The following is a 25,267-nucleotide window of genomic DNA, read 5'->3' on the forward strand; positions in this document are numbered from 1 at the left end:
AACGAGAGGTTACAGGTTCTGCGATCGACTGATCTATCGGCTCAAATGTTGTATCATTCTATCGATCTATATCTCCACTCCATCGTCTATTGGAGCCCTATGCGATGAGAGAGACAACATGCATCGAGCAAAATCAAGATGTCAAGCGAATTTCTTAACGTATCCTTACGCTTTGACCTCTTTCGCATTTCTGAAACTGACATCTATCTCAGGCACACTCTTTCCGTCGGAAAAAGAGAGATTAACCCAACTTCCTGCTTGAACATCGATTTGCAGATTGCGCAAGGATCTATGTACTCTGGATTCCATGAATGAACTATATATGTGCATTCTCAATCATCATGATTCACTCCATCCCTGATCTGTAGATACATCCACTCCCTATCCTGATCTCAAACCTCATATGATCCTGTTAAGCCTCTACCTTGGACAGATAGAAGTGCTTAGCGACCACAATAGCCTCCTTGACTTTGGTGGGTTCGCTTCCTACACCTGTAGCAGATTCGTCTTTACCACCGCCCTACGATAATAAAGCATATTAGCATGTGTGGCTATTCCAAAGGTTGGAAGGGTGGTAGAGGCCGTGCAAGTATACCAAGAAAAGATCACTTACCTTACCGCCAACGATCTTACTAACTTCTCCCAACCATGTCTTACCATCTATGACCTTCTTATCCAATACTTCCTTAGGTAAGTAATTGGTATGAGCGACTTTACCATTCTCTTGGTCGGTGGAGAATACGTAGATGGCTTTGGAAAGGGATTTACCAGCGGTGACAGCGGCAGATAATGTCTGTATACCAAAAACATTATCAGTTGCGATTCCTCGTCGATGAAAGCAATAGTAACAACTTACTTTAGCATTACCACCTGCAACTTCAAATTCACCAACGTATACATTATCATTAGGGTTCTCCTTGAAGAACGTCTTGATAGTATCTTGGATGACTTTGGAATCAGCAGCAGTCTTGGCTTTGGCAGCGGCGACTAATTCAGATTGCATCTTTTCGAAAGTGGACTTCAAGGAAGCTTTCTTGATCAAAGAGATACCACTTTGACCAAGTTCCTAAATCGACGAAATCAGCATCATTCTCTTGATGTAGTACATCAGACCACACGTACGACCAAATATGGTTTCATAGCAACTTCTTTTTCTTTACCTTGCAATTCCGCAATCTTGTTCAGCCTTCTTTCGAACTCGGCAGCTTTCCTCGATACCTCATGAGCTTCATGTCCTGTCACAGCTACAATACGTCTAATCCCCTTTGCGATCGATGATTCTTCAACAATGACGAAATCCTTGATATCGTCCGTCTTGGCTACATGGGTACCACCGCAGAATTCGATACTCGTTCCTCTCCATTTGGAACTTTCGATATTCTGAGCGATCTCTTCCAAGGGGTATCCGAGAGATACCACTCGCACAGGATCAGGGTAAGCTTCGCCGAATACTGCTCTAAGTCCCGGAATCTTGTAGGCTTCAGCCAAAGGCATTTCCTTGGCGTAGACTGGAGCAGCTTTCTTGATCCATTCGTTACAGATGGCTTCGATCTTGACAAGCTCGGGTGTCGTTATGGATTTACCATGTGAGAAATCGAATCGAAGTTTAGTAGGAGCAACGAGAGATCCTTTTTGGTCGATATGGTCACCGAGTACTTCTCGAAGGCCAAAGTTCAGGATGTGCGTTCCAGTGTGGTTGTTTCGGATAGGCCATCGTCGGAGCTATCACAGAGGTCAGTCCACATCAATATACCTGGATTAAGTTTAACTCACCTCATCGTAAGTACAGATGACTTCATCTCCGACTTTGATTTCACCTTCCTCCATCTGACCAATATGCAGCACATAACCATTGTATACTTGAACATCTTCTACTTTGAATTCAGCCTGTCCATCTATGGCAAGCACACCAGTATCGTATTCTTGACCACCGGATTCAGCGTAGAAGTTGGTCTTGTCAAGTAAAACACCGAAAGGAGCGTTGAGTGGAAGTTCAGAGGTGGAAGAGTAGAATTTGGAGGAGTGGTAGATGGATTTGACGGTAGCTGTGATGTCGTCCAGTTCTGCGAGAAAGCAATGTGAGTATAAGTACGATGCGAAGACAGATCGTCCGATTTTACTCACGGTATTTGAACGAATCATCAGTCTTTGGGACTTGATCATTAGCCTCCAAAGCACCAAGATCATGTACGTCCAATTTGACAGTCCCAGCTACACCTTTGTCTTTACCTCCCGCCTTGGACGCTTCGAGCGATTCTAACCTGGCCTTCTCGAAAGCTTCTTGATCAATCTTCAAACCTCGTTCTTCAGCCATGATTTGAGTCAAGTCAACGGGGAAACCATAAGTATCGTATAATCTCCAGATATCTTTTCCACCCAATACATCCCTCTTCTCTTCCAAGGCGGCACTGGCGTATTTGTTGAACAAAGATTCACCTCGAGTGAGAGTTCGAGCAAAAGAAGCTTCTTCTTCGTTCAAGATTTCAACCAGTTCAGGTATCTTCTTGGTCACTTCGGGGAAGATACCGGACTACAACGATTATAAAGAACATCAGCAATATGCTCAGTATAATATCATGAGATCCATTGACATACCAATGAATCAACCACCACTGGTACCAAAGAAGAGAAGAAATTTCCAATCTTGACGTTAAACTTGTTACTAGCGTATCTAACACCTCTTCTGAGAATTCTTCTCAACACATAACCTCTACCATCTTTGTCAGGTACACCGCCATCTGAAATGGCAATCGTCAATGTTCTAATGTGATCGGCAATTACCCTATAGGCAGTATCGATACCATCCACATCTTCTTCACCAAGTTTACCTTGATATGGTCTACCACCCGTCAGCTTCTGAATTTCGGCGAAGATAGGTGTGAATACGTCGGTATCGTAGTTCGAAGAAACGTTATGTAAGACTGAGACTAATCGTTCGAAACCCATACCGGTATCGACATGTTTGGCGGGCAATGGACGTAGTTCTCCTGATTGTTCTCGATTGTATTGGATGAAAACGTTATTCCAAATTTCGAGGACGTTGGGGTCATCGGCATTGACGAGTTCTGGTACCTCTCGTCCACCAATTCGGTCGAAATGGATTTCACTAAGCAAATAACATTAGCTTATGGTCGACGACCTATATCTTAGACATGAACTCACCTGCATGGTCCACAAGGTCCAGTAGCACCCATTTCTGCAAGATGTCAGCTAAAAGTCGACAGCACATTGCCGTAAAACCAGCTCACCCCAGAAATTATCCTTAGCATTACCAGGAAGAATGTGGCTCTCTGGTACTCCAAGATCCCTCCAGATTTGTCTGCAGACGTTTGTAAGGATTAGCTTGATTTGGATACCTTTCGTGTTGCATACAGTAGCTACTCACTGAGCTTCAGTATCCGGCTCTAATCCTTGCTTAGCATCCCCTTCAAAATAAGTGACGTATAATCTGTCTTTTGGTAATCCATACACTCGGGTAAGGAGATCCCAGGCCATTGTCAAGGCTCCGATCTGGATCATAAAGGTCAGCTTACTGTATAACGACAATTCCATTGTGTGAGCGTACCTTGAAGTAGTTACCGAACGACCAGTTACCCAACATTTCGAAGAATGTGTGATGGTAGGTATCTTTACCAACATCATCAAGATCTACAATAACGATCATATCAGTTCGGCTATACCGTTCGAATCGGGGAACCTGAACTGACCGTTATGTTTACCTCCCGCACGAATACATTTCTGACTGTTCACCGCTCTAATCAACTTCGAGAGATCTGACTTGGGGTCAGCGGTACCTAAGAAAAGAGGTTTGTACTGGTTCATACCCTGTCGCGGATCGTTTCTCTCATCAGCTTCCAGCTACCAGCAGGACCAGTGTCCAATGATGATGTCAGAAATGGGTAGACTCACGGCATTGGCAAAAAGAAGAGTATCATCATCGAAGGGAATCACACCACTTGATGGCCAGAAAGTGTGTTCGAATCCAGGTTGGTTGACAAAGTAATCGATATAAGTTTGTCGGACCTTTGAAGCGGGCCAGTCGGATGGCGAAGGCCAAGGATGAGGAGCGGTCGTGGGTACGGTGGGTTTCTTATCGGCAAATGACATTTTGAGTCTATAAGAGGTAGTAGTAATGGGTCGAAATTGAAATGGGGATTTAAGAGTTATGCTAGAGGTAGAGCGTAAACGAGGTAACAAGTTTACGCCAAAAGGCATTCAAAGAGACAATGATCCAGACGATCTTTTATATTCTGTTCGAAAGGTATGACTGCTTGTCTGTAGGATATTATTCGAGTCAACTTGACTTGAGACGAAGCGGCGATGATGATAAGTGATAAGCAAGGAAGGTGTTAGAGCAAGGAGGATTTTGGACGCAAGGATGTGTCCTGTTCATTTCAACAACCGGTTTTGGAGTCGAGCTGATAATGGCAAAAGTCACGTGATACGTAGGCCCACGTGGATCGCCATGGATAGGTGGATGCTGATGGAGAGTGTTCAAAACAGATGGGATTATGGTGATGATGATGATGATGTGTACTGCCTAATTGTATTCCATATTGACCAGTTTATAGCGAGGCATAGCACCGTCATGACAGTCAAGGCAGAGTAAGCTATCTTGTTCCGTAAGTGAATACACCACAGCTGATAAATATCCTGCCGCAGACAAGATTTATATCTTGACCCCTCTATCAGGGTAAGTCATGATCGCATCATCCACGATTGTTCGTGGATGTACGCTAATCTTTCGAGTATAGGACTGGGTCCTGATACCTATCACTCTAATTATGGTGAGCTGGCTGCCCTTCTAAGGCCACCACGAATGTTGGCTGATGCTTCATCCTTTCTTCCGCAGGTGCTCGTCGGTGTTTTGCGTCACTATATCACTCTTCTCCTCAATTCACCGCCAAAGAAACAGCCTGCCGCAGCTGTTAGAGAACAGTTCGTGCAACCGGACTAATTCTGAGGGCCTGATAGGTAGCTGACTGTGACTCAACAGACGGGCATTAGGTCGAGCAGCTTTGCTTCGAGCTACTGCACCATTATCACCTCTTCCTCCCACACAGTACCGCTCTTTCTCCACGTCATTTGCGGCAGCTCTGTCTTCGGGCGAATACCTCAAACCGACACCAAAGAAAGAAGGGGATGATGCGGCTCCGGCCAACCCATTCGATAATGGTCAGATGGACACCATGATGGAAGGTATGAAGAAACAAGGTGTCATGATGTAAGTCAGCTGTCATCTGATCATCGGATACAAGTATAAAGATGGGCACAGCTGATGATGTTGAGACTGTAGGGTACCAAACATGGTCATTATGCAATACATCAACGTATTCTTCTCTGGATTTGTATTGAGTGAGTCGTAACTCTCAAACACAAAATGGCTCTGGCGGGACAAATAGCTAATACTGACATTAATGTCATACTAGTGAGACTACCATTCCCCTTAACTGCCGGGTTCAAATCCCTCTTATCGAGAGATATTCCTATGCCTGACCTGGATGTTAGATGGGTCTCGTGAGTACCATGCGTCTTATATCTGCTCATGGGATCCAGCTGATGACAAAAACCGTATATAGGGCATTATCCTGGTACTTCCTCAATCTGTTCGGTTTGAATGGTGTGTTCAAGCTTATCCTAGGTTCGAATAACTGTGAGTGCATGTATTTCGAATTCTTCAACCACGATATGCATTGTAGTTCACACTTCATCAATTTGGATGCTATCATCGGAATGGGGATGTAGTAGGATCGTCTGCTAATAGGGTCTGTATTTGCGATCGTTAGCTGCCGTCGACGCACGAGATCTGTCGGCCATGTCATCTCTATCAGGTGCAGGCGCAGGGATGATGGGTGGACCAGGTCAACCAGACATGTCCAAATTATTCAAAAACGAAGTCGAAAATCTAGCATTGGCAGAAGGGATGTATAAATGGGTTGGAGAAGGTATAGAAGATAGAATATTGAAAAGTTTCAACAAGTTATAACCAAAAGGTAAAGCCTCTCCAATGCATGTTTCGTCACGAGATATGAGTAATGCGACATAAAATTCGAAAGGCTGAATATATCTTGTTCTCCTCCAAACTGATAAAAGGATAGTGAGATTCGTTACGTGAACGTTTGGCTGTCCTTTCATGTGATATCCTTTGATAAATCCCTCGATCCGTTAGACTGCCTTGCTGATCCTGGTTCAAGTGGTAGCGTCCTTGATAGTAAAAGAAAGACATAGCATAGCATACTGTCTTGATCGCACAGCCAACTCTGTAGCCTTTACTGTACTGAAAATACCTCATGATCCTCTCCAAGTACTATCAAATTTTCCTGTAGGAACGATATACTACTATCATCATCATCCGTTTCTTTTTTTTTCTTTTTTTTTTTCGCTGTACAATTCTTTCAATACTTTTCATACCATACCAACTATCACGCTCTCATTACCAATTCGATCCACTATCGCCTTACGATATCTCGTCACTTACCCTTGCCGCTCTCTCTAATTCAAGTTTACCACCATGTCTGATCGAGAAGATATCCCCGATACTACACCCGATGGTGGACAGGTCACCACCAGTCCTGCTACTGATACCCAAATCCCACCTGGCACTACCACCGCTCTTATCGAAAATCCAAGTACGAATCCTTCCAACTCGGCTTTTGCATCTTCTACCGATTCGGAAACACTCATGTCGACTGCTGTCGCGGAAGAAGCTACAGAAACCACAACCACTTCAGCCCCATCGCAGTCACATACCTCATCGAGCTTGAATGAGAGTAATACAGATATCCTACAATCCACTTCGACAGGACCTACCGAACCTTCCATTCTGGCTGAGCCTATCACCTCAACTACTTCACCCTCCATTTCTTCTCTCACGTCAAATATTGCCAGCTCCCAGACTACCAACACATCCAGAACAACTGAGCAATCCTCAAGCGCTGTGACCACTGACCAATCCAGCACCGCGTTGACAAGTTCTAGTAGCTCAATCACTATCAGTACGAGTGAAAGTCATGCGGTGCCAACTTCGTAAGCCTTAAGCTTTCTCTTTTGCGATTCTACTACGCTTTCGGTGGCTGACTGGTTGAGAACATGATGTTTGCAGGACTGCTATGACCACATCTATCCCACCTGTACCTCCACCAGTCTCATTATTCACCTCGTCTTCCACCATGTCCTCCGAGCAAACATCCTTCTCTTCAACCCCTTTGACCGAATCAACATACGAATCCTCCGCTCCGACCACATCAGAGCAACACGATACCATGGAGCCTTCGCAGCTGGCTTTGGCCAACTTACAGGTCGACTCGACCTCTGGGCAAACAAGTAGTTCAGCATCTTCTTCTCAGGTGATTAGCATTGGTAGGTCATATATCTCTCCATATTGCTGCATAAGGCTGATCGGGGTATGGTATATAGCCTCTACGACACCCATTGGCTCAAATGCGGCGAATCCGGAGCCCACCGCTGCAGATAGTAGTCCTGCTGAGGACGGGAGTGCGACAAGCGATGGCACCTCTGTAACTCCCGGTGCTGATTCTGCTCACTCCAATTCGAATCCTGATACGAAGAATGGCGGCGGGGGTAAACTCAGTTCTGTCGCTATCGTTGGTAAGTAGCTGCTGGGTATACAAGTAACTTAACTGAACTATGCCTGATGAACGTGATGAATGTAGGTATAGTGGGAGGAGTTCTGGTAGGCTTGATACTACTGTATCTTGCATGGTATCAATGGGTAAGTTATCCTCCTCTTCGATCATCGTAAGGTCATTTCCAAAAAATATCAAGCTGAACGCCTGAATTGTTGTACGTAGCGAAAGAAGAAAGCTCGAGAAGCACTACTTGACATTTCCGACGATCCAATGGACGAGAAGTTCTCACCAACTATGCATCCAAGTCGAGTTACCCGATCATCATTCGGTGCGGCAGATCCTATCACTCCTTATTCATATCGTCAGAGGGGGAATAGGCCAGGTGAAGTGACAGATGATGATGATGATGACTGGTATGATCCCAATGCGATTGATCAATTTGTTCCATACGAGTACGACAATAACGCCGGAAGAAGACAAACTCAATATATGGTCACTTCCTCCAATCCTCACTCCGGGACGAATCGAAATCCATTCGAGGACAATCTATTCTATCCCAGCAAAACTGCTTTACCCACCAGTGATGGAATTACCAACTACACCTACGATACAGAAGCTGAGATGGAGATGACTGCCTCCTTAGCTGAAGATATGTCTCCTGAATTATTACGTCGAGAGGCTTCTCAACGATCCCATAACGATGCAACGATCGAAAACCCTTTCGTACCTCCCATACCAAACGGTAAACTAGGGAGAAACGAGACTGTTCGAACAGTCAGGACTATTCCTGCTGTACCAACCGACGTAGATGGTATGAGCATTTACGAATCATACACTACCAGTCGTCAAGGTACTAGACCTCATTCAGAAGTCTCAGAATATACTGAACCTCCAACTTCAAATTTATTACCTTGGATCAATAAAAGCAATAACCCGACACATGCACGAGACGCACAACCTGTGCCGCCAGTACCCACGCAGATGAATATTGATATGATACCAAACATGACTAATTTAGAACAAGAGATCCGACAACCACCTAGAGCTATGATGAATCAGATCCCAAGTAAGGAGGTTCCGAAGGGACATGGAGGTGAATTGGCGGAGATACCCATACCGAGTTTCAGATAAATTAAGGAGCATCTACAACGGCTAATATCCTGTTGAAGATATTTGATATCACCCAACTTTACCTATAATGATGATACTTGTAACACTTGTAGCATAGTCCTTGATGAACGTTGTTTTGTGAAATGCCACAGACCACTCTTACCCTGGAGTGTGATACATCACACACGGACCACATTTTTACAAACACACTTCAGAGGCGTATTTAGTCTCAAACAGTTGTGTCTGTATGCATATTTAGCTTGAAACATATCTTAATTCACGTATTATTCGACGCACAGGTCGGATCGATCGCTATTAACATGCATCCTTTTTGTTCGTTTTAGATTAGATTAAAATGATTGTGGCACCTGCGTTGAACTAACGATTGATGACCCTTTGCTCGAGTACTTGGCTATCCTTGCTTGATCACAAGACATGCAGCTTCAGTACGATACAGAACACTCAAGGCCATGTACCGAACAAAATAGGAATGGTAGCAAGCTAATTTAGCGTTATGCTCTACCACACCTTTGGTCCATCATTTGGATCTAATGAATCGCAATGATCACCTCAAACGCGACTATCATTCTTCCCTCTCACAAGGCATAAAGAAACCGAACTCTAGCCCGTTGAGGAGCATCTCAAGATGCGGGAGAAAAGGTATATAAAGACAACCGCTCTCATCTTTTCCCCATATTTCTCTTCATTCACAAATCACACACAACGCACAAAGTTAGATAACCAACTTACATCACATTCATTTTAACCCAAACCCCGTTACTCACACCTACGTCTCAATACCCCTTCATAAAAATTTTATATATCCACACAATGCGATTCGCTCCTCTACTTTGCGCTCTCCCTCTCATCGGTTCAGTTTTCGCTGCTCCTACTCCCATCAAGGAAAATGCCATTGCTACCAGAGATGTAGATGTTTTGGCTGTTGTCACTCAACTCGAAGCTGACGTCGTGAGTAGACCTCAATGTTTAATGGCTTTTTATCTCCATTTTGTGGCTCAGGTATTGGTACTGATATCCAAATTGTTATGATGTAGCTCGCCGCTGGATCCCTCTCCAGCCTCTCAGTTGAAGCTGACGTGACCGCCTGTCTCCAAGTCGTCGTTGGCGCTTTCAACAAATGTGGTGATGCCTTAGGTATCGCTATCGGTCTCGACGTCGAAGCTGATGTTGGAATCGCTGCTATTGCCAAGTCAGTATATTTCCCACAATAAATCATAACGCAAGTACACTTTGCTGATGATGATGATGGTGACTAACAGGAGACAAGACGTAACTCAAGAAGTCGCTGAGGTCCTCGCCCGTGTCGTCGTTCAAGTCAACACCCTCGTCGGTTCTATCTCTTCCGATGTCGCTTCTATCTCCGTCGTTGTAAGTACCACCTTTCTTCATGACGTCCGGTGGATTGAGAATACTAGTTTAATAGATATTGTGCACTGTATGATAAACCACAGGCCGCCCTCCTTTCCCAAATCGACTCTGCTTTGTGCCTCATCCTCAAAGGTGTTGAAGCCATCCTTGCCGGTGTCCTCACCCTCGTTGCTGGTATCCTTGTAGACCTCAAATGTATCCTCTCCCCTCTCCTCGGTGGTGGTAAGTCTTAGTCCCATCTTGATCATTTCAAGTTCATAAGCTGAACATGTGATGCCCTTCCAAATAGTCCTCGGTCTCCTCGATGCTCTCGTTGGTGGTCTCCTCTCAGGTCTTTTGGGTACCGTTGGCGGTCTCGTCGGTGGTCTCTTAGGTGGTCAATAAGCGCCGAAACATTCCATAATGATTTACAGTACACACCATACAATCATGTTATCGTAAAGTAAACGCATTTGGACATTCTTAAATAATGACCCATCCCTTAGCATATCCTGTAGCAATCCTCATTTACGTCCCTTTTGATGAATTCTTTAATACCTGTACCCAGATCGGTTAATGTTTGATGCAAGTGTAGCAAGTCGCTCTGTTCCCCTTATTGCGAATTGAGCATATGAGCTATCTTACAGTACAAACTCTTTTCAAAGTTGATAAAATAGTGCCATTGGGAAAAGAGGAATTAAACGGTGTTGGCAAACGGATCAAGTCGCTTTGCCTAGACCTCCGCGTGGGGCCTCGCTTAAGCCTCTACTCTACTGTACAGTATAGCTTGATATCCCATCCACCACTTCTTCATCTATCCATAGTATGTAGGACAGGACATGCATCCGTTGTTAGATGCTTCGATATCTCGGCTAAACCACAGTAGGAATGATATGATACATGCTATACCAGCGACTGATGACTTGACTAATTCCAGTGGGAGACACAGGCTAAACTCTTTTCAGCCCTCGGAAAGCCTCGAACGAGCGAGAATCATTTTACCAAACATTTACCTCGAGAAGGACAATCTTCTCGGAGGAAATCATCGATCCACCTCCGAATATCTACATATTGATATACTGACCAACTCGCTTCCTCATCAAGATTTGGATGTACAGTATGCTTCACTCCATCGGATCAGTCGGTAAAAGAGGGTACCGCCATGGTCAGCATTCTCAAGTACTATTACATCGGATCAAATGAGGTCAGATGTCTCACCTAATCGATCAAATGCTCAAGTCATCAATGAAGAGATGTAGATCTACAATGTCACCGGCAGAATATGTCGTTCTCTCGTGTTTTCGCCTAAGTTGATCGATCACAATATTCCTAAGCCACGTTACATCAGGATCGTTTGGTGGGAATCTCAATTGATCTAATCAGTAACATACTGTAAACGAAAGAGACGTCATGATCATCATTCAACTTTGTTTTCTACGGATCAAATCAAGATGTATCACCGAGTTTATAAGTTACTATAATTTAACATCGTCATTCGGCTGACCGAGCGCTTGACTTGTTCGGTTCCCCTCTTCGAAATGACAATCTCGGAATAATTAGTATAGCGTTCATGTATTGTGTTGTGTTAAAATTCTGCACTAAGATGACGCCTTGAATCTCGACAGGATCAAGGTTTTGAGTTTTCCCTTCTTATTCACCATCATTTCCATACAACTGAAAGATAGTCTTACCATTCCTTTGGATCGTTTATTCAATGTGGCATAAGGCGTGTATTGTACGTTCAGTAGACATCTGGATTTGTTCATCGGGAGTATAGCGATCAATCATATGACCTTCCTATGCTGGACTGAGTAGAGAAAGTATTGTGAATCGCAAATCCTTCCGAAGCCGATGTTCTAGATTCCAATCTATGATCGTTACAGTTCCCGCAAACCTCAACCACTACACATCCTTCCAATCTCGGACCTGAATCTATGGTATACTGTATTGTCAAACATCCAAATCTCGATCTACATGGATGACAATTTCTCTCTCTAGTCTACCAAAAGGCTTGTTTTGATCTAGCTTATTCGCTTCAGCGGAGATGGTCTCTCCGATTACGAGAATGAGAATGAGGATCAAAATGGATGATGGTGATTATATTCTGTTCCTCGACAATGAGTAAAGTGAGACTGTCACGATATCTTCCGTCTTGACAACTCTTGTAAAGAGTTCGGAAAAAAGGTATAAATACCCCTCTATATTTCTTTCTCTTCGAACTTTTTTTCTCTTCTCTTCAACAACAACAACAATATTCTTTAACTCGTTCAATCTTAACAACCAAATAACCAAACTATCAAGCACCAACCAAGCAAGATGCGATTCAGCTCTCTTCTCTTCGCTCTTCCCCTCCTCGGATCAGTCTTCGCTGCTCCCGCTCCCGCTCCCTTCGCTGAGACCGGTCTCACTCTTGAGAAAAGAGATGTAGACGTCGTTCAAACTGTCCAAGAACTCGCCAACACCGTTGTGAGTATTCCATACCATTCCTCCCTCCGAAAACAAACCCAAACACAGAACAACACAAACGGTTCTGCCTTGCGATTGCAGATAGGATAGGCTGTTGATCTCTTTTCCCTTTCATCCCTGACTTAGCACGGATGCCAACCCCTCGGTGCTGGTCAAACTGAAGTTGACGTCGAAGCTACCTTGACCATCATCGTCGGTGCTCTTGAGAAATGCGGTAATACCCTCGGTATCGATCTCAGTCTTTCTGTTGATGTTGATGTTGTTCTCGGTGCTGTCATTGCTCCGTGAGTCGAGCTTCTTTACCTTTTTCCAATACGTCTTGTGCATTCCTCGACCAACTTAGCTCTGCATAATGCGACACCCTTTAAGACGTAGTACTGTAAGCTGATTGATGAATGTATTGTACATAGTCACGGTGATATCAAGAATCAAGTTGCTAACATCCTCGCTCAAGTCATCCTCGATATCAACGTCATCATCAAATCTATCAAAGCTGAACACAAGAAGAAACCTAAATGTGTGAGTACATCATTGTATCTATGCGACTATTATGGCACACTATGACACACTTGTGAGCTATCACTGACTAATGATACGTTATATGTAATTGTATAGGTCGCTCTCCTCGCTCGAATTGATGTTTGCCTCACATTGATCCTCAAAGGTCTCTCAACCATTATCGCAGGATTGATCTTCTTGATCGGTACCATCTTGATCTCCCTCGGGGTAATCCTCGATGGTGTCCTTGCTTTCCGTAAGTCCACAAAACCCTTACTCTACCTTCCTTCGTCTTTATTATGACTGACATAACTTCCTAATACAACTATAGTTCTCAAATTGATCATTGGTCTCCTCGGTAACCTCCTCGGAGCAATCCTCTGTGGATGTATCCTCTAAGCATCCACAACCATCCGCTGAATCGTGTCTCCTGAAAAGGATCAAGGTTGGATAGATCTTCACTCTTTCAGATCAATCAAATCTTCTACCTTTCAGGAAAGTAACCACATTCAGTATATTTATTTTTGGTACGGTTTGGTTTGATAAATTTGCTCTCCAGTCACTTATTTGTTGATTAGTTATTGTCTGAGTAACTCTCTATTACACGTCCTTGTCATACCTTCGGTCATATCTTCTTATTATACGGGTTTATGCATGATTATGGTTTTTCACGAGTGCGGAGAGAGTGTCTTGTACTGCCACACACAAAGGAACGGTTTGGTAGCATCGATAAAACAGATCTGCTCGATCGATTATTGAGTGCAAGCTCACCTTGTCATCTTCAGATTACCAGTCTTGTGCCAGGGCTTCTGCTTCTTTCCTATCCTACGACTGTAGCTCTTACTCCTCAACATATATATACATGTGAAACAAGGACCCGTAATTCGACCAGTTACTCATCGCTCACTGTAGTTTATTACCTCCACTTTCTTAGGTCATCTCGTTGAAAAAAGTTGATTTCGATCATCCACTGTATGACCTTCTTATCCCATTACTGACATTCTTCGATCCCTTGTTAGTCTCATCTACGTCCCAACCTTACATACCGATCATGTCTACAGCAATGGAGAGCACTCGACAAACGGACATTGGTATGGACCTGGATATTAACATGAACGAAGGCGAAGGGGACGTTTTGGACGAGATTACGAATATGGAATCTACGTGAGTTCATTGTCGTTCATCCATTCATCTACCCAATACCGACTATCACACACTTCAGGTAGACTTGACATGAGATATGCGAGGTGATAAAGAGCAACAAATCTGACCTGGCCTGCCCATCTTCCTCGTCAAAACAGATTCTATCAACAAGGCTATCAAGCAGGATATGATCATGGTAAACTCCATGGCTTATTCGAAGGCAGGGAATTAGGTAAAGAGAAGGCATGGGAATTATGGGAGGAGATAGGATATTATGAAGGATGCGCTGGGACTTACGTAGATCTGTTAGAAGGTAAGGTAGTAGAGGGAAGGGAGGGAGAAAAGGGAAAGATGCTAGGTGAGTCTGTGTCATTGATTTTTTTCCCCCCCCCCGTCCTTTTGATGGGTATGCCTTGGTGTACTTTAGTAAATTACGAGGTCTTGTCTACCCATGCCTAAATCTCTCGAGTCGACTGCATCATTCGAACTACGATCAATGCTAATTCGATTCGATCAATTTGACATCCAGAGCACTAAATCACGCTCAAGTACTCTTATCCCTCATTCACTCATTCCCTACCACCAATCCGACTCCAACTCCAACTCCTTCTCAACCCAACAATACCGGTACAGACGAACCCAAAGCCGAAGCAGACTTGGACTTGGCCAATTTGATATCCAACATTCGAGCGAGATACAAACTTCTCTGTTCAAGTCTGAACGTGAAACCTAGATTACAAGTTGCTCAGATTGTCGAAGTGGATCCTCGCTCAGGTGCTGGAGCGAGTGGACTAGATGCTGGATTAGACGGACCCGCAAAAGGGGTTGATACGAGTCAACTGAGGTTCTAAAGGGACTTGTCAAGAGATAGACGGTCAAGATCACATTCGCCTCGAGATCCATGTCATATCGAATCAGTGGGTGCTGACGGAATCTGCGCCCCGCCCCCCGCCCATCTATCTACCTACACGTTACCTATTCCCGTCGGTAAGGTGTTGGGATATACAACCACAGCTCATGGGCACTCAAAGTCAATGCAAACAACAATTCTCTTTATAGATCTTTCACGCTCTGCCCGTCACTATGCTCACACTTACTCTTCATTACGCCGACATGTCGATCAGCACAAAGGGAGACGCACATCCAGCATTGGTCTCCACCTAAGATGAGACCGATTGTCAGGATCATCTCACTTGAACATGAGCATTCACTCGCATTAGTAATTTAGGGAAAGCTACAAGCACACGGCGAGTAGGAACCGGAAGAGCGACAGAGGAGCAACTCAAGTAGTATACGAGGCGAAGGGGAGAGGGTGGCGGAAACAAGGGGAATACGAGTCGTTTGTGAATAGTCACACTTCGTTGATAGTTCTAAGTGAAAGATACATACAAAAAACATACATAGATTCAAACCCAAACCCATGTAAGATGAAATACGTTATAATATCTAATTTCACTACTCCAATATATATATCGTACAAAATTCAAATACCCACTCAAAATCACTTACATATCCTATACATTCTTCATCATCTCTCTCTCCAGTTCCATAGATCACCTCCATCGATATTTTCCTATCGTATCCCCTCCTCCCTTCCCAACTTATTCCCCTTCCAGCACTACCGGCTAAAGTGGGAGTTGAAATGTAATCTATCTAGCGACTTCGGCCGTAGGAGTATTGGTTTGACCCTGTGATTGGTTACAGAAAGATATCAGCTTGGTCGAAAACGCATATTTCAAAAACTCTCCAACATACCAATTCCTCAATCGGAGCAGAATCCACGAAATCAGGCAAAGCCGTCGAATCCTGTAAGTAAGATGGCGTCTCATTCTCTCCTATAGGCTCATCGTCTAACCCCAATGCGTCGAGCTCTGTTACAGCAGACCACGTCAGCTAAGGTATTAAGGTTCATCACATGAGAGAGTAAAAGCTTACCGGCTTGCAAATCCGCTTCATCCACTTCATCTGGTACACCATAGCTTCTACCTAAAGATTCCTGAATATCGTTGGCTTGTTCGATCAAATCTTCCATATCGTAGTGAATGCTCTATAATAACCCAGTACGAAAACCTTGTCAGCTTGTGTTCTATCATCTTTACGATATATGATATCATTGGTAGCTGAGCTGATTTGAGAACAAACGGAACTCACCTCAATCTTATCTATATCAATACCTTTATATTGCTTCTTCATCTCTTTGTTAGCTACTTTCATAGCATCTACCGTTGCCATCTATACAGATATAAATACACGCCATCAGTCACCAGTCATGTTTTGGCTATCACGTTATATGATCTCTGTTGGGATGATTTGGAATAATGTATGAAATATTTTGACTTACGGTATTCTTGAGGTTCTCTGTAGTCATAGCTGCCTGTTCCATATTATACGACTGTTGTTGTAATTGAAGCAACTGATTCTCGTACATTCTCTTTTGCTTCAACACCCTCAATGCACGTTGTTGTACCGCTGCCTATATATCCACCGAAGAACAAGTTAGGACTTTTACTTCGTGATTTTCGTGATATGTTGTAATATTTTGATAGGTGGGTAGACTTGACTCACCTTTCCGGGACCTTCTCTCATCTTGGCCATTTGACCTTTAAACACACCCAACTCGGCATCTAATTTCTTTATCTTGACTTCTACCGAACCCATACGAGTGTCGGTCTGTACGATATAAGTCAGCTGTCCATTCTGTAGCCATAGTGTGAACGGGGATCTGAGAGTTCACGTAATTTGTAAGGAGGAAAGAAGTCAAGTTCACCCACAGACTGTATGGCATCGTTCAGAGATGGTTTAGGTTTCGCTTTATTACTTCCGAATATCTACGCTCCTGGATCAGCTGAATCGTTCAACAGACAGCGAGAGTATTAGCTGGGGGAGCTCACTCTGTTCATATTGATTGATCTAAAAGAGGAGAATCAATAGGGTTGGGAAGGGAGAAGATGTATTTGAACGGGAAAGTAATTTTGAGGGGTGATGATTGGCGTGATCGAAGATCAAAGATCAAAGATACAAGTGTACTAGCTGAACTTCAAGGTGGGGAAGGTGAAGAAGTGGAAGTGTGTACCAAACATGCTAAGACGGTGAGGAAGGGAGAGGTGATGATGGTGAGTAAGTTAGTGTGAATGATCGGTGGCAACGTGGCTTATTCAGTGTCAACACACGTGGGTCGAATGCGGGGTTGTTTGTGGGGGTTGACCAAAGGAAGAGATGATGATGATGTGAGTGAGTGGATCAGTCGACATTGTCACACTGACATGTCATCATCACTTGCTTCTGGATAAACGCGTATTCTCGTTATGAATGCACAGGTGGTCAGCTCATCTACATGAGATCGAGACCGTCAACAAGATTCGCAAACTTGGTGTGAGGAGTTGATGATGATGACCCAACCATCACCTTCCTTCCTCATCCTCGTAGCTACTTTACTCGACTCCCTTCCTCCTACTCTTCCTGGTGAGTGTTTCTCATTTTGTTCAGCTTACTTGGGCTATCAATCCACACAAGGCTTGCTGACCTCATAACACATAGTCTCAGATACACTCTTACTCCAGCTGCATGCGATATTCGGTCCGATGCTGTTGTCAGCTTTACAGCTGGTCGACAAACGAGAAGGTGGGTCAAAATAACTCTACAATGATTAGCTAGCGAAGGATTCCAGGCCAACTCAATATCAGCTGATACCCTTAGTGATCTCATAAACAGTCGTCAGGGTCTCTCTACCTTCTGATCGATATGTTTACCAGGTTAGTTCGTTTCCCTCTTCTCATCATCCTCCTATCTTGTTCAAGTCCTTCACCTGCCCATTTACGGACCGATATGCAGAATTCAATGCGGGACTATATGCTGAAACGTGTTGTATTTTATTGTCATTTGCTCAGGTCGCCTCTTCTTCCGGTAAAAACTATACAATACATCTCAACCCTCCTCCCCCAACAACCAATCTCATACCTGACATCCCATCTCCTCAACCAATGGCAACACCACTCAAAGAAGAACCGGGCCTTCTTCCTGCTGCATCAATGGGAGAGAGCATTCCTCGTACGCCATCACCTCCAGGATCACAGATACAAACATTCAATCCCCTTTTATCTTCACCGGCTCAGCAGCATCGTACACCTTCACCTGCTTCACCCCATGTTGAGGAGGAAGATCCGGAATCAACCTCAAAGCATATGACTAGCCAGAAAGATATGCTCCGCAAAGAACGGATCACAAGGTTAGCAAATGGTCTGAAAAGCATGTACTGCCCCTGTGCGGGTTGGAGTTATGGGTGTTTAGCTGGTGAAAAGACGATTTTAGTGAGTTGTCCAACTTTCCAATTCCAGTAATTGTATTCCATGACTTGTTCTCCTGATTCCGTTCTTCGTTCTCCTGTGCTACTTCAACCTAAAAGGCCCAATTTTCTATCCTTTCCTCTTCCTCTTCAATAGTGACTTACCTCAATGCTTAATTATATAGTGCAAACACCTCCTAGCGATCGTCATAGCTAGTAAGACCGGTAGAGAGGTCAGAGCTGATGTTGATTTGAGGGGAGCAGCTGGTTTGTTGGGGCTGTCGTGAAATAGTGATAATGGAGGGTTAGTCACCACTCAACAACATGTTGTATCCGCGTATATATAATCTCCTGTCTGTACAATATCTGACAGTTGTATCAGTGCAGCATACTTCACCATCAACGGGCTGCTGTGACTCTTTGAGCATCTATATACTACTCTTCATCATGCATGGGTCGGCCCAACTTATCAATGCATGCATGGTCATGGTCTGGTTCTGGTCCAATCCGAACACTCTGGCAATCCCTCGGTTTTTCAGCTGGGATGGCCCTGAGGTGATGTTTGATTTCCATTGATCAATATCACGTGACTCTGATGAATTACCCTTTCCAGTAAAAAAGGGTCGAGTTGGATAATCAAAGCGACCACGCTTGCTGGATTGGCCTGTGTTGCTGGTTGTGTGTGTGTGTTTTGCTACTCATTCGCCTCTCCTCCTCACCATACCTCATACCTTTGACATCACCATTCGTCCTTTCATCACCACCTCCCACCATACTCATACGCTTCCGTCACCTTTTACACGTCCAGTCCTTGCATAATTGCAGTCGTATCGCTTCGACTCGCTCGTCTTCGGATATCAACCCCAATCTTTGAACAGGAAAATAGGGTTGGTCTCTTGTTTGGATCTGACACCAATTCGTGTTTTGACATTTTGGTCATATCCAAGCGTATTTTTCCAAACACCTCAAGATAAGGTCTACCAGCTTCATCTCATTGAAATGTCATCCTAATCCTAGTCGAACCCTTTGAATATATATTGACATCTTCGCCACTCCATTCAACACCATAATGTCAATAGGTTCATCATCACCTTCAAATCTAGGTAATTCATCTCCCTTACCTTTGGATGCTCCGTCCACCTCTACATCCTCAAATACAAATTCAGTAGCCAACTTGGATCTATCCTTGTCAACCTCTATCACATACCTCGTTCAGTTCCTAATTCAACCACTCTCATCTCATTACCCACACCATGTCCTCTTATCACTCCGAGACGAATTAACCGAGAGGTTAAAACATTTATTTACCAGTACATGGGATACCTCCAGACCTCAATTCGGCTCGGGTTACAGATCACTCATATGTAGCAAATATCTCGGCTTACCCAAACCTTTATGTGAGGCTGCAAAGAGTGTCGATGTGGAAAGGGAGGTATGGAAGAGGGCTATAGCGGGGATCAAGTCCGGTGATAGAGGTGAAGAATGGCAGTGCTGGTGCGATCCTGGTCAAGTTACTTGGAGATGGGGTGGATGGGAATGGGAGGATGTGGGGTACGAACCTGGAAAAGTGATTAAAGGTGAGTAAACAGTGAATACTGGGTTGATTGCGTATCAAAGAGCTGTACTGGTTCTTCAATGTAATACATTATGGTTTATTGGGTCTATCATTGTGATTCATTGAATTATACCCCCATCTCTACTTTCGATCTCCCCTCTTTTCGCTCTCAAGCGTTTCTTGCGTTTCCTTTGTCGAGCGCCATGCTGATACCTTACTCTTTCCACCCAGAACCGTTCCAAATTGTCTGGCAATCATCCTCCTCCCTCTCACCCTCCATTTCCACTTCCACTCCCAACGCACCCACACATACACCCGCTCGAGCGTCTCATGCCATCCCGATCCGAGCTCCTATCGCTGTCGGCCCTCCTACACCCGGTCCTGGCCCAAGTGCGCCAGCAGTATATGCTATCCCTCCTACCCCCTCTCAGCACTCTGCCCATACCGTTAACGACAACGATAATCTCCTACCTGCCTTCTCAACCCTCGGTTTAGGTCATCCCTCTGGACTCGGTGGTGGGGCTAGAAATCATACTTCATCCGGCTGGACTAGCTCGACTGGTACTCAATCGAGGGAAACCAGTTATGGTGATCGGTCCATTGATTCTTATCAGACCGACTCGGACAACGAAGAAGATCACGAGAACGATAGATCGAAAGCGCCATCAAGGGGGTCTCACAGAGGGTCTGAATCAACTTCATCTATTACCTCTTCATCTTCCATGTCGGATAGCAATTCAGGTCATACTCAACTACTCACCCCTTCTTCTCGACCCAACTCGGCAGATCCATTCTTGATTCCTTCTTTGTCCCTCAAAGAGAAAGATAAAGAAAGATCTAGGAAGATCACACCTCCTTCGCAAACCCTTACGAGAGGTAGAACACCTTCACCGAATTCTTCAGCCAGTATGAAAGAGAATATCACCCCCAACACCGATACTACCCTCACACCCTCCACACCGACTGTCACACCTTATGACGGAGGCAATGTGACCGTCTTGGGAGGAGGAGTGAAATTGGGTGGAGCATCTAGACCTGGATCAGTAATTTCGTCCCATAGATCACCTATCGATAGATCAAGATCACCTTCCATCTCACTTGCTTCTAGGGCTTTGGGCGGTGCGACCTCGACCGAGGGAGGAGGAGGGGGATCGACGAGGAAACAAAGGACGAGAAGGAGAATTATGCCAACGTATCTTGGACATCTTGGTCAACCCGGTGTAGGAGGTCCGATCATGGGTGCGTTCACGATGCCTCAGACTTTCACTCCTTCCAAGACCACCGGTACCGGTGGGAATGGTGGTAGTGTAGGTGTAGGTGTCAGTCCACCTCCTGTTAATGTCGGGGGCGGTAGGTCGGTTAGTCTACCAACTACCATGCCCAGGATGGGATAGATCTTTATCATAGATTAGAATACTATTTTGTTTTTACTTCGGTCATCTGTCATGTTCCATCTTCCACATCTCATCATTCAATCTATCCCCTTTACATAACATGCTTTTTGTTTATTCTTTTTATTTCTTTGGAAAATTTCATAAATTCGGTTTCGATCTACATTTTTCTCATACGAGGAACATTCTTTCCCCGTTTTTCTAAAGTTACCTTGGAATCTTCTTTCTTTCTTCGTTGTCTTGTCTTTCGTCTTTCGTTCATGATTCTACGTTCCATGTTCTGTTATCATGACCTTCTTTAACTTTGATTTTGATTTTGTCTTTGTCTTATTGGAATTTTACAAATTATAAAAGGTGTTCTGAGCTTGGAAAAGGGGAAGTTTAAATGCATTTTGAATATCGTCCATGACACGGTACAGTACCATCATACAGGCTCACAACGAATGGTACCATGTGATAAAATCATATTCACAACAACTGAAGAAATGGTGTACTGAGTTGACATATGACTTATATATGACACTGAGTGCGAGTGGACGATTGATCAATGCAAGCTAAAATGATTAAAGATAAGATAAGATTATAATGCAGTACGATACCACACCAGATCTGGTGGGAGAATTAGGGGGGATCGAGTATGATGGGGGTTAGCAGTTTCAAGGACGAAATCAATCCCTCTGTATCGAAAATCGGCTTCTGAGATGGGAAGGTGAATTGCTAGCGGTATGTCCGTCTTCCCTTCCAGGGGAGAGCTCGTCATGCTGTTTTCGGATGTGAAGAGATGCTGGGATTGAATACCCTACGGTATTGTCATGATCAGAAGAATTGAGGTTATCAATTCGCCACTCTGGTTACGAGTACGGTCAGACTCGCAAGGCTTCGTGCTGCTTTAGTGGTCGCACTCGTTAACACTTTGCTTGCATGCGCACACACGATTACGAGCGATTCCACAACCTCTGATCGTCATCTACTTTATTCCGCGGAAGTTCCGGAGAGCGATATAGATGAAAGGTTATGTATCTACCTGATGCAAGTGGCAGAATAATGTCACAAGGAGATGATTTAAAGGAGGTAGAAACTTCTCAACTTCCTGCATCCGTTTATAATCATTTCACAGTGACTCAAATCATGCTACAATATCGCATTGAGCGTTGCACCAAATATAGTACACATACAAATTACCAACTGTATCGTAAGATTTCAGTCAGTACACGATTCGATCGTAATCATAAAAATCTTGTATCGAACTGCAAACTGACCTTGGCACAGGACGTTATCATACTGGTTCAGAAATCATGGGAACGGTCGACTTAACACAATACGTGTCACCGTATAGTGCGAATAGCACAACCCATCGTCGGAATCAAAGTGGAACCGGAACTCAGACCGATCGATCTCGAGTACCTGTAATGTTGTTATTCCAATACAATACGTCCTTCCCCAGGCTCCAAGACGTATCTGTCGACAGCTCTCAATCCCCTAGAGCATTCTTGCTCAAGGACGATTCTATTCACTGGGCTTTTAGACTGACCTATCCCTCAGGTTGGAATGAGACTCAGACTCGAGACGGGGTGCTAGACGTGGACCTTACAGATGACTATCTCTGGAGGCAAGCCCTTGATTTCAGCATACAATTAGGTACGCTTTTCACTGAGGGGGATAGACCTGCCAATGGGGGTATAGGAATGGATAGACCTACAGATGGAACGAGTATCCCAAGCATTCTTGAGGATTTCGTTCGATCGCGACATAAAGACTGTTCTAAATCATTTGTCAATTGGTTCAAGGATCATCGAAGAAATGCGGGATTAACGAAACACGATGTTAAATTCAAGGTTGTACATGATCGATCGGAGTTCGAGTGGGCTCTACCTCCCTTGAGCTTAGGGTCGCATTCACTTCCCGCTGATGAGAAAGAGTATCAAGATTATCTGAAGAGCTTGGAAGGTTATACGTTCTGTGAGCTAAAGGGTGAACCTCTGCTATCGACTGTATCAGAGGGATGGATCTGGCCTGTAAATGTATCTAGTCAAGAGACGACTGTTGATTCTTGGTACAGCTGGCGTTCAATGTTGTCTTAGATTCCAGTGAAAAAGTCAAGACACCGTTACGCTATACTGCACGAGGAGCAAACATGTAACATGTCAATCTAAACTGCGGCGAGATATGCGACATGGTGCCTGAATGTTTCTGTTTACAGTAAGCAAAACAGTGGATACGGTACAGTATGTATCATAATAGATTACAGTATTTATAGCACAATTCTGTTTGTTTAGATAGGCACAGCCTGGATGCAGGAAGACCACACCTGAAGTCTCAAACACTACATCCGTTAAAGGGAACAGCGCCATGAGTCTTCGATTCTTGCTAAAGCTGTACGGCAACTTCTTTTGAAGAGAGGCGACTCAACCAGGTCTACTGTATCGCGTTCCGTCACACAAGCACAGTCTTTCTCAATATGTTATAAAAATCCAGTGCTCGTGCTCTGCAGACGCTCATTTCTCTCTGGTTATATTCTATCTATTCGATTGCATTGATCATCAGGATCAATCATTACAATCAAAGAGCATGTCCAGCAAAACTACCACTATCTCACTTTCTGAAACAAGGTTCCATTTATCCTGAAGCAAACGACACAGTCAACTGCCTGGTGGACAATAACAGATCGGAAGTTTCTACTGCCACTGGCGATGGACACCCCAATCCAGATGAGCGTCAAGGCGATGAACCATGCGATGTTCCGGTGATGGTTACTGTACTCTTACAAACATGTACATCCATATTTGGAGGAGGTCACTGAACTTTCTGATTCCACGCATGGTGTATATAGTTATTGGCCTGGTAGCTCCAGAGTGGGTTTCAGAACGATTTATAATCCAAGTCTTACCGAAGAGTCTAGACTTGGACCATGGTACAAAGCCGCCGAGGAATTCACACAGAAGCTCATAGACGAATTAGCAAGTGGGGAGTCTGTACCCAGTCCACCACCTCGGGAATCAAGGCTAATCCTGGTGATCCTATTCCCGAAATACTCGAAAGCGTCAATCAGGCTGAGATCTCCTCGATGAACCAAGCGGTCAGAACATGGTTTCTTCGATAAAAGGTCAAAAGCAGGTTTAGATGACCTGTTGACATATAAGATCGTAGATAAACTGGAAGATTACAAAAAACCAGAGCCCATCAAATGACAATCGAAAGATTTCGACCAAAGAATTCAAATAATTTCGAGCGATATTGCAGACGGTTCGAGGGATATACCCTGGGTGATTTTGAGGATCCAATCGAGTCTGGTTTTTTGCCGCGAGAATTGGCGATGGCCAGTAGTCAAGCCAGCCGCATTCCCATGACCAATAATCAATTGGCATTGAAGAGGGAAATTGATGGTATTTTAGCAAAGATGCAGAAACAGATGAAAAGCCTTATCACGGGCAGAAGTCAGAATTCAGATTCCTCATCCGTGTACAGTAGTGGCTCTTGAACGAAAACATGCATTAAGCCTTGGTACGATCAAAACCCAGACGATGCATCCATGAGTGTCGATAAGATTGCATCCTAAATCCCATAAGCTATCTGTCGGAGCTGCCCCAGCTGACTTCTGTCTCAGGTATCAGTGCAGTACTTTATGGCCATTCATGATCACTTATAACACGTAAGCTTCGTTCCTTTGCACTTCAGACGCCTCTTCTAGCATGGTCAAGACCAAAGGGAAGCACCGGGTGCAAATAGTCCTGCCTCCTGCTCACTCTTCTCTGACTCCGTCCCATACTCTCTCTTCCACCTCTTACCTCTTACCTCTTACCTCTTTCCTCTTTTCCCTGTCCTCTGTCCTCTGTCCTCACTGCTCACTCCTCCCTCCTCCCTCCTC

General features: G+C 44.3%; 10 protein-coding genes across 10 annotated transcripts; 8 read left to right on the forward strand and 2 right to left on the reverse strand.

The window, feature by feature from the left end:
- Positions 1-412: 412 nt before the first annotated feature.
- On the reverse strand, positions 413-4,107 carry V865_004803 (alanine-tRNA ligase; the record flags this gene model as incomplete). The annotated part of the gene is made up of 13 exons (XM_066228578.1): positions 413-520; positions 614-793; positions 857-1,066; positions 1,123-1,722; positions 1,774-2,063; positions 2,125-2,530; positions 2,596-3,106; positions 3,163-3,196; positions 3,249-3,319; positions 3,386-3,510; positions 3,566-3,648; positions 3,708-3,825; positions 3,910-4,107. The coding sequence occupies 13 exons, from the start codon at positions 4,105-4,107 to the stop codon at positions 413-415; spliced, it is 2,934 nt and encodes a 977-aa protein (XP_066084675.1).
- A 481-nt stretch (positions 4,108-4,588) lies between these two features.
- Positions 4,589-5,986, forward strand: V865_004804 (uncharacterized protein; the record flags this gene model as incomplete). The annotated part of the gene is made up of 9 exons (XM_066228579.1): positions 4,589-4,605; positions 4,663-4,693; positions 4,755-4,787; positions 4,853-4,938; positions 4,997-5,224; positions 5,297-5,355; positions 5,430-5,517; positions 5,580-5,653; positions 5,787-5,986. 9 exons carry the CDS (start codon positions 4,589-4,591, stop codon positions 5,984-5,986), a joined length of 816 nt encoding a protein of 271 aa, XP_066084676.1.
- A 525-nt stretch (positions 5,987-6,511) lies between these two features.
- Positions 6,512-8,720, forward strand: V865_004805 (uncharacterized protein; the record flags this gene model as incomplete). Its single annotated transcript, XM_066228580.1, has 5 exons — positions 6,512-7,026; positions 7,103-7,359; positions 7,417-7,608; positions 7,674-7,732; positions 7,812-8,720. 5 exons carry the CDS (start codon positions 6,512-6,514, stop codon positions 8,718-8,720), a joined length of 1,932 nt encoding a protein of 643 aa, XP_066084677.1.
- An 810-nt stretch (positions 8,721-9,530) lies between these two features.
- Positions 9,531-10,472, forward strand: V865_004806 (uncharacterized protein; the record flags this gene model as incomplete). The annotated part of the gene is made up of 5 exons (XM_066228581.1): positions 9,531-9,668; positions 9,755-9,909; positions 9,980-10,088; positions 10,172-10,310; positions 10,378-10,472. The coding sequence occupies 5 exons, from the start codon at positions 9,531-9,533 to the stop codon at positions 10,470-10,472; spliced, it is 636 nt and encodes a 211-aa protein (XP_066084678.1).
- A 1,911-nt stretch (positions 10,473-12,383) lies between these two features.
- Positions 12,384-13,430, forward strand: V865_004807 (uncharacterized protein; the record flags this gene model as incomplete). Its single annotated transcript, XM_066228582.1, has 5 exons — positions 12,384-12,533; positions 12,660-12,817; positions 12,944-13,052; positions 13,149-13,287; positions 13,363-13,430. 5 exons carry the CDS (start codon positions 12,384-12,386, stop codon positions 13,428-13,430), a joined length of 624 nt encoding a protein of 207 aa, XP_066084679.1.
- A 652-nt stretch (positions 13,431-14,082) lies between these two features.
- Positions 14,083-15,025, forward strand: V865_004808 (uncharacterized protein; the record flags this gene model as incomplete). Its single annotated transcript, XM_066228583.1, has 4 exons — positions 14,083-14,195; positions 14,333-14,406; positions 14,493-14,532; positions 14,704-15,025. The coding sequence occupies 4 exons, from the start codon at positions 14,083-14,085 to the stop codon at positions 15,023-15,025; spliced, it is 549 nt and encodes a 182-aa protein (XP_066084680.1).
- A 798-nt stretch (positions 15,026-15,823) lies between these two features.
- Positions 15,824-17,074, reverse strand: V865_004809 (uncharacterized protein; the record flags this gene model as incomplete). The annotated part of the gene is made up of 8 exons (XM_066228584.1): positions 15,824-15,862; positions 15,930-16,045; positions 16,110-16,221; positions 16,326-16,406; positions 16,516-16,647; positions 16,740-16,844; positions 16,946-17,002; positions 17,066-17,074. 8 exons carry the CDS (start codon positions 17,072-17,074, stop codon positions 15,824-15,826), a joined length of 651 nt encoding a protein of 216 aa, XP_066084681.1.
- A 489-nt stretch (positions 17,075-17,563) lies between these two features.
- V865_004810 (uncharacterized protein) lies at positions 17,564-18,743 on the forward strand (the record flags this gene model as incomplete). The annotated part of the gene is made up of 5 exons (XM_066228585.1): positions 17,564-17,636; positions 17,712-17,795; positions 17,886-17,926; positions 18,062-18,481; positions 18,642-18,743. The coding sequence occupies 5 exons, from the start codon at positions 17,564-17,566 to the stop codon at positions 18,741-18,743; spliced, it is 720 nt and encodes a 239-aa protein (XP_066084682.1).
- Positions 18,744-19,525: 782 nt separating this feature from the next.
- V865_004811 (uncharacterized protein) lies at positions 19,526-21,405 on the forward strand (the record flags this gene model as incomplete). Its single annotated transcript, XM_066228586.1, has 2 exons — positions 19,526-20,033; positions 20,243-21,405. 2 exons carry the CDS (start codon positions 19,526-19,528, stop codon positions 21,403-21,405), a joined length of 1,671 nt encoding a protein of 556 aa, XP_066084683.1.
- Positions 21,406-22,697: 1,292 nt separating this feature from the next.
- Positions 22,698-23,483, forward strand: V865_004812 (uncharacterized protein; the record flags this gene model as incomplete). Its single annotated transcript, XM_066228587.1, has 1 exon — positions 22,698-23,483. The coding sequence occupies one exon, from the start codon at positions 22,698-22,700 to the stop codon at positions 23,481-23,483; it is 786 nt and encodes a 261-aa protein (XP_066084684.1).
- Between the last annotated feature and the right edge of the window lie 1,784 nt (positions 23,484-25,267).

This window comes from Kwoniella europaea, chromosome 1 (assembly GCF_036810445.1).
Source record: "Kwoniella europaea PYCC6329 chromosome 1, complete sequence".
Lineage (NCBI taxonomy): Eukaryota > Fungi > Basidiomycota > Tremellomycetes > Tremellales > Cryptococcaceae > Kwoniella > Kwoniella europaea.